The sequence below is a fragment of the Choloepus didactylus genome, chromosome 1 (genome assembly GCF_015220235.1).
Source record: "Choloepus didactylus isolate mChoDid1 chromosome 1, mChoDid1.pri, whole genome shotgun sequence".
Classification (NCBI taxonomy): Eukaryota; Metazoa; Chordata; class Mammalia; order Pilosa; family Megalonychidae; genus Choloepus; species Choloepus didactylus.
Genome location: NC_051307.1, coordinates 198,837,954 through 198,852,016, shown reverse-complemented (window position 1 = coordinate 198,852,016; position 14,063 = coordinate 198,837,954). Strand labels below are relative to the sequence as shown.

Genomic DNA, 14,063 nt, shown 5'->3' with positions numbered 1-14,063 from the left:
GATTAAATTAGCCAATTTAACCGCATTTTGGTGGTTTGGAACATAGAGAATTAAACCTTGGACGGAGTTAATAAATGAGTAACCATTTTTGCAGCACAGGGTTTTAGGAAGTGTCCCCCAAGCACTCAGGCAGGCAAGAAGCTGGGAGAGCCTTTCTCATCCCTTGCTGAGCTGTTATCCTCTGGAACGTGCCAGGCCCACTTATTAACAAGTTAATGGCTTTGTATTTTTGCTGGTGAACTGATAAAGATAGCAACTGGAAACCTATTCTCTGTTAGTCACAGGTCTCTTAAAAGAATAGATAGCTGCTTTCAAAACTCTGTGAGGCAGATATGTACAAACAAGTCTTTTCAGATCTATATTGTTAGAGAAACCATGTAAGTGGGACTGAGAAGGGCTTATGAGAGGACCCTGGAGGAGGAGGGGGAGGAAGGAGAGGAGGCTTCTCCTACTTGGGTGCGGCCTTTTCCCCTGCACCCAACTTGATCAGGTGCCAGCTGAAAGGATGAAGACAATGATGATATAAAAGGGGGTCAGGGTGGGGGAAGGTCACCTTCTCTGCCTATAGTCACAGGAGGTATTTGACCGGTAGTTTCTGTTAACTCACTGTGGTTACTTATGATCCCCAGTGTGTGAAAGACACCTTCTGTTTCCATTTTTTGTGTGACTATATTGTAATTTTTCCTATACAGATATGCCATAAAGTATTTTATCAATGACTGGGCACTTCGCGTGTTTCTGTGTTTTGCAGTGAACTCCTTTGTAGATCCATCTTGGTTAACTCTTGAGGGTATATCTGTCCAGTAAATTTCTAGTGTTGGAATTGCTTGGTTAAAGGGGGGATGTTGCCCAATTGTTCTCCAAGAAGGCTGCACCAGCCTCGCAGTCTGCCATGTCCCTCACAGCTTGGACTGCAACAAGCATTTTCATATTATGCTAATTCCATATGCGAAAAATGGAATCTCATAATTCTTACCGGACCAAGGCGGTGGATTCTTCTGCCTGATGTGCTCAGATGACCAATTTCTGAGACATCGAGGTTTCAAAGAGAGAAGAAGTTTTATTGCTAGGCGCAAAGTAGGAGAACAGATGGAGTTGTAATCGAGAAGTTAAGATTTAAGGACTGATTATGATTACTGAATCATTATATAGATATTCCTTTTTAATTTCTGGTATATTCAAGTAGACAGAGGGAGATACCTGAAACCTGAACTGTAATCCAGCTGCCTTGATCTCTGATAATGATTGTATAGCCTTTATCTTGTGCCTTTGTGATTGTGAAGACCTAGTGAATAACCTTCACTTTTACCCATTTATCCAGTTTTTCTACTTTGGAGTCCTATGATCACTAAAGAAGCCCCTAATGTTTATTAATGAAGGGTCTTGGGTCAGCCCAGAACTAACCCACCCAAGTCCAAAGCTATCTTGATAACCAAAGCTGGGTCTAATCAAATGGGCCCTCCTGACATGTGAAGTATCTTAGACTTTAACCTACAAGTCACCTTTACCTCATTATAATACTAAAAATCATGCCCATTATCATAGTAAGACTGCCATTTTCTTATGTATGTTCTGTGACTAAGCATGTAATCAATCTGTGCATGCTCATTAATTAGATCATGTCTAATTACATCATCTGGGGCCATTATACTCATTATCTTAAAACCTGCACATATTTTGATACTATAAAACTATCAGAATTTCTGCTGCTCTGGGAGATAGATTTTGGACCCATAGGTCTTCTGTTCTGCTTTGCACCTAGCAATAAAACTCTTCCTCTCTTTGAAACCCTGGTGTCTCAGGAATTGGTCAAGTGAGGGCATCGGGAAAAGAATCCACCGCCTTGGTCCAGTAACGTTACCACTATTTGGATTTGCATTGATTCTTATGCTAATTGGATATTTATATTTCTCTTTCTATAACCGACTTGAATAGAACCTCTGTTGCCCTCACATCAACAGTTTCCAGGGGGGTCCTTTGATCCGGCCTTTAGGAGACTCAGCCCAGTCATCTGCTCTGGGAAGCCCTTCCTGACGCCATTGTCTCTTCCTGCCTCCCGCTGTGCTGAGAGCTCTCACCTTTGTTCCCGCTGGCCCCGGAGTTATTGTGTCAACACTCCATTGTAAACTGCTTGCTTGCTTGTCTTTCAACAACCTTTTCCCCCTTCTCCATCTCTTTGTCTAGGAGATCCAAAACTGCAGTCCTCCAGAAATTTCTGCTTCCCCAAGTGTGGTGGTTTCCTTTTAGCTAAATCTCATTCCGTCTGGCAGATAGAAACTTTAAGTCTCAATCCTATTTCCTAAAATGGGGATGGGGTAGAGCAAGGACAATGAAAAGTGCCACAGGTAAACAACTGTTTCCCCAAGCCTGAGCCTGGAAATACAACAAAGGATTATTCCTGTCCCCTGACAACAAAGGAAAGATGTATTCTAAGCAGTCACTGATTGAATTCTGGGTGATTTAGTTGAGAAAGTGCTCACAATACAGAAGACGAGATAACTTTGTTGCATTTACTGGAAACCATGTTAGGTTGACAAAGTTTGATTTTAGACTTTTAGGCATGGTGATGACTTAGAATTATTTTGCACCTAAATTTTTCTCTTTCCAATCAAATTCAACAAATATTTACTGATTAGCTTTTCTGTGCTGAACACAGTGGGGGAGACAGAGGTCCAGTCCCCCCTCCCTCACTCCCCCCAGGTGAGACAAACCCTGTAATCTATGCCATTTTAGTGTTATCAAGAAACTGCTGGTGGCGGGGGCGGGGGTATGGGGGGGGTTGGTTGGGTGGGTGGGGTGTGTGTGTGTTGGGGGTGGTGGTGGCATAGTCACTTCCTGCTGTCCAATCAGCTCCAGCAGACAAACGAATGGAGACACTCCTAGAAGGCAGATGTGTGAAGACAAGCTGAGGTCCCACTTAAGACCTAGGGAATCTCATTTAAAAGTGCTTTTTATGTGGATTTTGTGTTTGATTATATTTGGGCATTCTTCACAACTCTTAATGGTTTTGTAATGGATTAAATGCAAAACGGAAAAAGGGAGGCAGGGATGCAAAGCCCAGGCCATTAGAAATGGATTAAACTGCTCTAGTGAAAAGGATATCCTGTATTCAAATGGCCCTGGAGCACTTTGAAAAGTGTCCCACTTTGCGGAAATGAGCTAGTGGGCTTCATAAACACTTGCCTTCCTCATATTTTCTTACGGTTTTATTGTTCCTTTGTGTGATGTGTAGATGCTAAAAATGTGTCATAATCAATTCAGACCTTTAATAGAAAATAACCCCAAGCAATAATAAATCCCCAAATCACAAAAATAATAATAACCCCTAAAGCAGTGACTGAGGACCAATTACTGATGGATGCGCAGACCATTGTGTGGCAGGTCATGGGGCATCAAAGCAAAATCACGTGGTATTAACGTGCCACCCCACAAGTGACTTAGTTGTTACCGAGGAGGAAAATGTTTTTTCCCAAAGGAGAGGTCTGGGGCCCCAGCAGCCCGCCAGCTGGTTGAACCTGTAATTTCACCCAGCAGGCCTCACTCATGGATGCTGTGCTTTTGAGTCCATCTGTCTCATTTTTAGGTCTCAGCATTTGTCGTGTGCTAAGCACTTAAAAGTCATTGCTACCTGAAAGTAGCTGTACCTCTATATTCGAAGCAAAGCAAAGCTAAAAGCTTATTCTTTAAAAAAGTTAATGCAGTTTATGGAATTTTGGTAATAATTAACCTAGTTTTTGTTGTTGTTGTTGTTTGTTTGTTTTAGTATTTATTGTTAATTTAAAGAAAAACACAACCCAGAAGATCCCCTACTGAGGTTCTGGTTCATGTCACCTTGCAGGCTTCTTTCCAAACAGGGCCTGGACGCTGACTGAACACTGTCAGTGATTCTAGCTGGTTTTTACTTGGACCATGCGTAAGATGCAGTCCTGGATAAAATCCCGTCTTTGGGGCTACTGTATTAACCCAGACTGCCAATTCACATCTTGCTGGTCTAGAATTAATCCATTAAAAATAATAATAATAATTCTTCAGAACATGGAACTTTGGAAGTATTAACCCTCTGGGAGGCCAACTTTTCTGAAAACATTTTGTTATTTGGGGATAGTATTTCTATGTGATGCTGGGAATCTGCCAGGGGAGAATTTCCGGGGGCAGAGGTGGGCTGGCAGGTGGCACAAGTAGTGCATTGGTCGGAGCCCCAGTAGGAAACAGATGGCTCATGTGGAGTAGAACATTCCAGAACGGGGTAATTATCTCAGTTGGCCAGGGCAAATACCATAAACTGGTTGGCTTAACCAACAGGAATTTATTGTCTCAGATTTGGAGGCTGGAAGTCCCAAATCGAGGTGTTGGCAGGGTGTGTTTTTCTGGGAGTCCATGGTGATCTGTCATGGCGGTCCTCTGTCATGTGGTGAGTTCTTTCTCTCTGGCGTCTTCTCCTCTGATTTCCACTGACTTCTGGTTTCCACTGACTAAATGAGTCCCAGATTCCTCTACTTATAAGGACCTCAGCGATACTGGAGTAAGGCCCACCGTGGTCCAATTTGGCTTCACCAAATAGGATCTTCCAAGATCTTATTCACAAATGAGTCCAACCCTTGATTAATAATAGCGTCTTCAAAGGTTTTATTTACAGTGGGTTCACACCCTCAAGACCAGGGTTGAGGACTTGAACATGCCTTTTGTGGGGCACATTATTCAATCTAGCAGATTTACAGAGGGGCTATTGGCACGGGTGTGGGTGGAGGAAACCACAGGGAATAGAGCTGGAGCAGCTGGTGGTTACCAGGACCTGGAAGAGGCTGCCTGAAAAGGAGCTATTTTTGTTTAGCCAAAACAAACACCATACAGGGGTTGGCTTAACAACAGGAATTTGTTGGCTCATGGTTTTGAGGCTATGGGAAGACCAAAATGCAGGCATCAGCAAGGCAATTCTTTCTGCCCTAAGATGTGGTGTTCTGGGGCTGGCTGCAAGTGATCCTTGGACCTTGGATCTCCATCACTTGGCAATGAACATGGCAGCATCTTCTCCTTTCTCCTCCTGGTTCTGTTGGCTTCCAGCTTCTTTCCCTGTGGCCTTTTCCCTGTGGCCTTCTCTAAAGGCCTCCAGTAATAGGATTAAGACCCATCTTGATTCAGTTGGCTATACCTTAACTAAAAATGACATCTTCAAAAGGTCCTATTTATAAGAGGCTCACATCCATAGGAATGGATTAGATTAAGGACATACTTTTCTGGGGTGCATAATTACAAGCCATCACAGGAGCTATGACTTAGTTAAGAGATCCATGCTTGGTCTAGAGATCTAGCATTCAAAAACAATGGGATTGGCATTGTTTCCCGTTGTGATAATCCACCATTGTTCTCCATGGCATATTTGGCTTTTGCACCTGTCAAACAGGTGAGTAAAATGAGTGTGAGGTTGGTGTCACCAATTTGCAATTTCTCCAGGAGAGTAGGATAGCTTTGGTGCTGTTTTGGTGGAGGTGACGGGCAGTTCAGGGGCTTCCCCTTGCCTCTTTCTATCACATAGCCCTATTTTATGGGTCAAGGAGCCAATTTCAGAATTCTGTCAGTTAGTAAGTATGTCTATTCTCGCCGTACATTCTGGAACTGAATAAATAACCACAGAACCAGTTCACTGGGATTACTGTTGATAGGATTGTCAAATAAAATACGGGATGCCTAATTAAATTTGAATTGCAGATAAATAATGAGTAATTTTAGTATAAATATGTCCCCAATATTTCATGGGTTATACTTACACTAAAACATTATGTATCATTGATATGAAATTCAAATTTAGCTAGGTGTTCTGTATTTTTATTTGCTGAATCTGACAACCCTACCTTTTGGATGCACACTGACTCCCACAAGCCCACACTTTGATGAGAGGGTCTACAATGGCTTTGTGGGTCTCCTTGGATCACCACAAGCCTGATCAAAAACCTCCTGGAAAGTCAGGGTTTTTCTTTCTTAGTGCATAACCCCCTGATAATTAAACTGTGGTCTCTTCAGGGAAGGCTTGGGGGTTTCATGGTATCTATCTGTGACCATGTTGCAGGCTCCTTCCTCAAAGGAAGCCTGTCTCTCTCTTATTTGAAGGGCTCTGTCTAGGGACCCTATGAACTATTAGGCATCACCATAGCTCCCTGGACGTCAAAACACAGTTTTTGACCATTCTGTCCTGTGGCTTATTTTGGTAACTGTGCCCACCGTGTTTCTTTTTTTTTTTTTTTTTTCAAAGGTCAACAAATGGACTTTAATGATTCATTTGGGTAAAAGTGTTTTTGCACAAACATGCAAAACACACATAAAAGATGAACAAGAACATTCTTTCCACAAGTACTTTTAGAACAGCAATGCCTAAGTTTAACTTGGTATATATTTCAGAGCTTAAGAACCATCTATAAGAAACAAATCTTTAAATATTTGCACAGTTAAAACTCAAGACACATACATTTATTATCCCAATATTGAAAATACTCCCTTAACATTTATTTATTACTCTTATCGGTAGATTTGCCTTTTAAGGTTTTCCTAGGAGAAAATACACGAAAACAGCATCTTCTATCCAGATTATCCATCATTCTTTGAACCTTACTAGGAATAACAGTCTTAAAATAGCTCAATTTCAAAAAACACTGACAAACTGCTGGAGTGTTACTCTTATTTTCAGGATCTCTGTTTGAAATGAATGTTAGAAAAACAATTCTGTCCTGGCATTGGTGGGATAACTGAGACACAGCCATACTGTTCACAAATTCAACATAAAAGAGTGCCTGCTTTAATAGAGATAAAAAAAGGATGGGTAAGGCAGTAGAGAAGTCAGCTGTAGGTGACGCACGCACCCCAGGGTGCTGAGCTAATCCTCGTTAGGTTTTACCAGCACATCTCCGCAAGGAGACGCACATCCTAGTTTCAGATACTCAACAATGATCACCTTCCTTGTAGATATAAAAGACGCTTACCTCTTGACAGCTCCAGTCTTAACTGCAAAGGAGAAGTTACTAGACCCTTGTTCGAGGTGCCCCAGCCATGTGGTGCCCTGACCAGCCGCTCCCAGTGTTTCTTAGGAGGGTGCTGCTGGCTCTGTGACAGGGATAATCCTTGGCTGGGTGGGACTATCCCTGACACTGCAGAACATCTATCATTCCTGTCCCACCCACAAAATTTAGCAGCTTCAAGGTCAGTATGACAACCAAAATACACACCCACACATTTCCAACTGCCCCGTGATGGGAACTCCTGGGCCAGATGATTTCAGGGTAACATCATGACTTCCACAGAAAGTGACTGCTTCACTACCTTCAGCAATGATGACTGAAGAGGAACACTTCGTTAAATGTGAAAATGTTAAAAAACCATTGTTAATTAAATGCTATTTTGGAAAGATAAACTCATGGCAATTGAAAAGGCTCAGACGCACAAAGTGCAATAGTTACTTATTCCCAATGCACATACATTCACAGGAAAATGGCTGTTTACATTCTACTGGCATATTTTACCCCATTTATCTTTAGTATAAAAATATGTCCATCTATTACAATAAGATAAAAAACACGGAGATGTTCGCAATAAGCTCCCTCAAACTGGTGCTCCTGGAAACTGCTGCTGTCTTTGTTCCAAAACTTGCTGGTTTAATAGTTGTTGCTGTTTCTGTAAAAACTGCACTACTTCAGGACTTCTTAGTAAGGACAGTCTTTTTTGATTTAACACTTGTTCTAAAAGAGTCGGTTTCGCAGGACGATCGCCAAAAGATCCTGCTCTCTGTTTAACGATGGCGAGGATGCTATCTGCGCTCTCCTCCAGCTTGACACCGCCCCCGCCGCCCGCCGCGCCGCCGCTCGGGGCCTGGTCGCTCTTCTTCTTGTACTTGTCCTCGTACATCTTGTTGCGGTGCTTCTTGCACATCCACGGCTTGCGCTGCTTGGCCACCTGGCTGGTGGTCTCGCGGCAGCCCTCGTACGTGCAGGTCTTGCTCGCGCCCGCGCCCCCGCCCCGCCGCCCGGCCGCGCCGCCCTCGCCCCCGCCGCGGCCTCGCAGGGGCGCATCACCAGCAGGGCGAGGGGCGGGCCCGGGGTCCCGGGGAGGGGCGCGCCACTGGCGGCCCCCGGGCCCTCGGCGACGCCCTGCACCTCCGTGCTGCTGCGACGTGCCCGGGACCCCGCCCGCGGCCCAGCGGCGCCCCGCACACCCGCGACCCGGCCCGCGAGAGGAAGGGGCGCCGGCGCCGCGGAGAGACCCGATTGCGCCTGCGCGGCCACCGCCCACACCACCGTGTTTCTGAAGGTTGAACACTGACAGCTGGCCTCCACCAGGCAGGGGTCCATTATTGCTTCCATCTCCCCCATCCCATCGGGGAACCCAATTCTACTGCCGCACCTGCACCACCATCCCACAGAGCTCTTCAAGGTTGCTGATATTTCCTTTGCCAATGCATTTCATAATGTTTGGTAAAGAGAATGGAGTGTCATCTAGGCCCTTCCAGGCCCTCTGCTTAGGGGTGGCTGAGCAAATTGCATATTGTAACACATCTGTTTTTCTGACCCATCAGATTATGGCTCTATAGCAGTGGTTCTAACTTGACTGTGCATCAGAATCACCGAAGAGATTGTTAAAACACAGATCGTTGGACTACCCCAGAGCTTCTGATTTGGAAGGTGTGCTGGTTTGTATATTTATGCCCCCCAGAAAAAGCCATATTCTTTAATGCGTTCTTGGGGGCAGATGTATTAGTGTGGATTGGGTTGGAACCTATTGGTTCAGTGTCCCTGGAGATGTGACCCACCCAACTGTAGGTGATAACTCTGATTGGATCATTTCCATGGAGGTGTGGCCCCGCCCATTCAGCATGGGCCTTGTTTAGTTTATTGGAGCACTATATGAGCTCAGACAGAAGGAGCTCGTAGCTGGCTGGAGCTGAGACAGACATTTGGAAAACGGCTACTGGAAGCTGATGCTGACATTTTGGAGAACGCCATTTTGAAACCCAATCTAGGAGCAAGCAGACGCCAGCCACATGCCTTCCCAGTTAACAGAGGTTTTCCGGATGCCAATGGCCTTTCTCCAGTGAAGGTACCCTTTATTGATGGACACTTTATGGCCTTAAGACTGTAACCTTGTAACCAAATAAACCCCCTTTTATAAAAGCCAATCCATTTCTGGTGTTTTGCATTCCAGCAGCGTTAGCAAACTAGAACGGTAGGTTTGGAGTGAGGCCTGAGAATTTGCTTTCTTAAGACATTTCCAGGTGATGTTGCCCCTGGTCCAGGGACCACAATTTGAGAACCACTGGTTTACGTAAGTCAGGGAGTTTAGATTTTATGACCTCATTAACTGTAGGCCATCTTTGTGTTCAGACTTTATTAGCCAATCTGGTGGACCAAGGATCTGCAGACTTCTTTTGGGAAGGGATTGGTAGCAAATATTTTAGGCCTTGAAGGCCATACAGTCATTGACACAACTACTCACCTCTGTAGTTATAAGGTAAAAGCAGCCATAGAGAGTACATAAATGAAGAGGCAGGACCATGTTCTAATAAAACTTTATTTATCAAAATAGACCTCAGGCCAGATTTGGGGCCATAGTTTGCTGACCCCAGTGATAGACTTTTGTTTTTTTTTATTGCATTAAGGTATATGCAACACCACATTTCTCATTTTAACCACTTTTAAGTATATAATTCAGTGGTGTTAATTACATTCACAATGCTGTGCTACCATCACCACCATCCATTGACAATACTTTTCTGTCACTTCAAACAGCAACTTTATATCCATTGAGCATTAACTCTCCATTCCTCACCCCACTTCCACCCATGGTAACTTGTTATCTTCTGTTTCTATGAATTTGCTTATTCTAGTTTTTTTCATATAAGTGAGATCATACAATATTTTTCCTTCTGTGTCTGGCTTATTTCACACAACATGATGTCCTCAAGGTTCATCCATGTTGTCACATGTATCAGAACTTCGTTCCTTTTTAAGGCTGAATAATATTCCGTTGTGTGTATATGCCACATTTTGTTTATCCATTCATCCACTGATGGACACTTAGGTTGCGTCTACCTTTTGGCAATTGTGAATAATGCTGCTATGAACATTGGTGTTCAAATATCTGTTCAAGTCCTTGCTTTCAATTTCAATTCTATATCTAGCAGTGGGAATGCCAGGTCATATTGCAACTCTATACTTAGCTTCCTGTGGGACTGCCAAACTATCTTCCACAGAGACTACACAATTTTACTTTCTTACCAGCAGTGAATGAGTGTCCCTATTTCTCCACATCCTCTCCAACACTTGTAGTTTTCTGTTTGTTTAATAGTGGCCATTCTAGTAGGTGTGAAGGGATATTTTATTGTGGTTTTGCTTTGCATTTTCCTAATGGCTAATGATGTTGAGCATCTTCTCATGTGCTCCCAGGGGTAGACTCTGAATTCCAGGTGAATCCACCTGTCCTTCCCCACCAAAACAGATTCAGCTCAATTGAGCCTTTTATTTCTTTTTTAGAATACCTGCCTCTCTGTCTTCCCCATGCCCTTGTTGATATATTAATGAGATCTTGAATCTCTGTTGTGTAGGCTACCACCTCCCCAGAAAGAACTGGGAGAGGTTCAAGGGAATGTGGGGTTTGGAATTCTCAGTCTCATCGTGTCCTCCCAAATGTGCCTAACCAGTGTCCTTAGCTCAGCGCAAGAGACCTGTTGGGACTGAGAATTTTTGGTGCTCTGCAGCCCTCCTGGGCTTGACCTCAGTTATGTTGCCTGTGGTTACAGGAGATGAGGGTCTCTTTCTAGGCTGCCATGTTTTTATTTTTTAAATAATAAAACTTTATTTTTAAAGCAGTTTTAGGTGTAAATAAAAATTGCACAGGAAATAGAGTTCCCATATAACTCCCTCCCTACCCCCCACACCTAGTTTCTTCTATTAACATCTTGCATTAGTGTGGTACATTTGTTACAATCAATGAATCAAAATTGGTATATTATTAGTAACTAAAGTCCATAGTTTACATTAGGGTTCACTCCTAGGGTGTGTACACTTCCATGGGTTTTGACAAATGTCATGTATCTGCTATTATGATGTCATACAAAATAGTTTCATGGCCCTAAAAATGCCCTGTGCTTCTCCTATCTATCCCTCACACACCCTCCACCCAGATCCCCTGAATCTGTGGCTACCACTGATCTTTTTATTGTCTCCATAGTTTTTCCTTTTACACAATGTCACGTAGTTGTAATCATACAGTATGTAGCCTTTTCAGATTTTCTTTCACTTAGCAAAATGCATTTAAGGTTCTCCATGCTTTTTCATGACTTGATAGCTTATTTCTTTTTATTGATGAATAATATTCCATTGTATGGATATACCAAGTTGTTTATCCATTCATCTGTGGGAGGGCATCTTTGTTGTTTTCCATTATTTTTGCATTTATTAATAAAGTTGCTATATACATTTATGTTCAGGGTTTTGCATGGACATAGTTTTCAACTCCTTTGACTAATTACTTAGGAGCACAGTTGATGGATCATATGGTAAGCCTATGTTTAGTTTTGTAAGAAATTGCCAAACTGTCTTCCTAAGTGTTTGTACCATTTTGCATTCCTATCAGCAAATGCATGAGTTCTTGCTTCACATCCTCACCAGCATTTGGTGGTGTAGGTGTTTTGGATTTTAGCCATTCTAGTAGGTGTGTAGTTGTATCTCTGTGTTGTTTTAATTTCCCTTCATTTTTTTAAATTACGTGATCACAGCTTTTAATTTCTCCATTTTTCCCCTGTATCATTGAAAGAAGCCACATGGCTCCACAATTTTTTTAATTGCTCATTGCTGTAGCAGTTAACTGCCACAGTCACTTGATCTCCCAAAGCCTTGTCCTGTGTCTATAATTCATACCATGCTACCACCAGTGATAATTAGAGTAATTGAGATGTCACCACATTCCATGGATTACCTGTGTCCCCTTTCTTAGAAAGGAGATTTTCTCTGTGCTCCTCGGATGTGTGAGTACCCCAATCACAAAATCCCATTTTATGTGTCTGTTTCTTGGGCATCTAGATCTGTCAGGATCTCAACAGAAAACAGATCGCCCACTCAAATCAGTTCTTTTGAGGAAGACTTTCAAAGGGATGGGTGTATGGGAACAACAAAGGATACTATAGTAACCTGGAGCAAGAAAGTTGAGCTGTTACGACTTCTCGACTTCTCGGCCTGATGGGACAAGGGAGGGAGTGGTTTTCAGCATTTAGGAGAAAGTCATATCGAGTTAATCACTTGTGATGAGCAGTGACTTTGGTTGAGGGACATAGCCAGTTCAAGGTGACCTTGCAGGAAGAGAGCTGGGGGAATAAATAGCCTGCCTCGGTTTCCTTCCTCCTCTCTGGCCATGGCTTCTCATTGACTAAACTCAACCAGAAGCTAGAGGACACGGGTGCCTTGCTGCTGTGGTCCACTTACAGGCCAGCCTCCTGGGGAGAAGAGCAGGGTGTAGACAAGTGGAGATGGATTCTGTGGTACAAACATAAAACATCCATCACAAGCAGGTACCGGAGAGGACACTGAGAGGAAGAGAAGATTGTAAGTGGCACTTTGGAGACCAGAAATACAGAGAGAGAAAGGCAGGTAGGAAAGAGGCTGATGGGTGGTCAAGGGATAAAACATTGTCTAAGTAATGACCATTCTTCTGACTATGCAGTAGCCATAAGTTTTCATTGAAGTATAATTTTAATTTAATACAGCAGCTTTGAAATTTTATTAAGTTTGCTTCAGTGGGTTTTATTTGTGTCTAATGAATTCTAGACTGACTTAATCCTCACCCCGTCAGCATATTCCAGTTTCAGTCCCATCAATCCAAATCAGGAATTTGTTGTATTCCTGGTGTCCATGGCAAGGCTGGAGAGGTAGAGAGCAGAGACGACAGATGCAACCCTACTGGGGGAAGCTGTGGGTCAGGAGACTTGGGTTCTGTGCCTGGCCTGACTTCTCCGTGTGGCACAATGACTTTTATAGTCATTGGAGCACGTTCAGACAATCTATTTTGATCCCCAGTTATCCAGTCACATCCTTCAATTCAACAAAGATAAAGGGGCTCATTTATTGGGGATCATCCCATCTATTCTCTTCCCTCAATGACTCAGGAGAGGATTCCTCAGTGTCCAAGGCTTCTTGCCCTGGGTGCCTGTGGCTGATGTGAGATGCCATTAGTCACACCCCTGGTTTGACTATGTGGGGTTCCTGGCCAAGCTCCCATCTGGAGAAAAAGCAGGAAAAATTTTTAGGGCAATGGCAAATAGAAGAATTTTGTTTTTGTTTTTCAAAAAAAATTTTTTTTTTTTTGCTATTTTGGGTTCCTTGCATTTCTATATGAATTTTAAGATCAATGTGTCAATTTCTCCCAAAAAGGGCAGCTGGGATTTTAATAGATTGCATTGACTTCACAGATCAATTCAGGGGGTATTCCCATCTTGACAATACTATCTTCTAATCCATGAATATGGGTTGTCTTCCATTTATTTAGATGTTGAATTTCTTTCCATGATGTTTTTTTTTTTTTTTAATCATCATTTTATTGAGATATATTCACATACCACGCAGTCATACAAAACAAATTATACTTTCGATTGTTTGCAGTACCATTACATAGTTGTACATTCATCACCTAAATCAATCCCTGACACCTTCATTAGCACACACACAAAAATAACAAGAATAATAATTAGAGTGAAAAAGAGCAATTGAAGTAAAAAAGAACACTGGGTACCTTTGTCTGTTGGTTTGCTTCCCCTACTTTTCTACACATCCATCCATAAACTAGACAAAGTGGAGTTTGGTCCTTATGGCATTCCCAATCCCACTGTCACCCCTCATAAGCTACATTTTTATACAACTGTCTTCGAGATTCATGGGTTCTGGGTTGTAGTTTAATAGTTTCAGGTATCCACCACCAGCTACCCCAATTCTTTAGAACCTAAAAAAGGTTGTCTAAAGTGTGCGTAAGAGTGCCCACCAGAGTGATCTCTCGGCTCGTTTTGGAATCTCTCTGCCACTGAAGCTTATTTCATT

The 14,063-nt window shown here is 42.9% G+C and overlaps 2 protein-coding genes across 2 annotated transcripts in view; one reads left to right on the top strand and one right to left on the bottom strand.

The window, feature by feature from the left end:
- The window catches only part of LRRC2 (leucine rich repeat containing 2), a 96,250-nt gene that overhangs the window by 1,459 nt on the left and 80,728 nt on the right, over positions 1 to 14,063 (top strand). The gene's annotated exons all lie outside the window — the stretch shown is intronic.
- On the bottom strand, positions 6,221 to 8,397 carry LOC119526672 (regulatory factor X-associated protein-like). The gene is made up of 2 exons (XM_037825978.1): positions 8,386 to 8,397; positions 6,221 to 8,286 (listed from the first exon to the last, which is right to left on the bottom strand). The coding sequence occupies exons 1-2, from the start codon at positions 8,395 to 8,397 to the stop codon at positions 7,588 to 7,590; spliced, it is 711 nt and encodes a 236-aa protein (XP_037681906.1). The 3' UTR covers positions 6,221 to 7,587.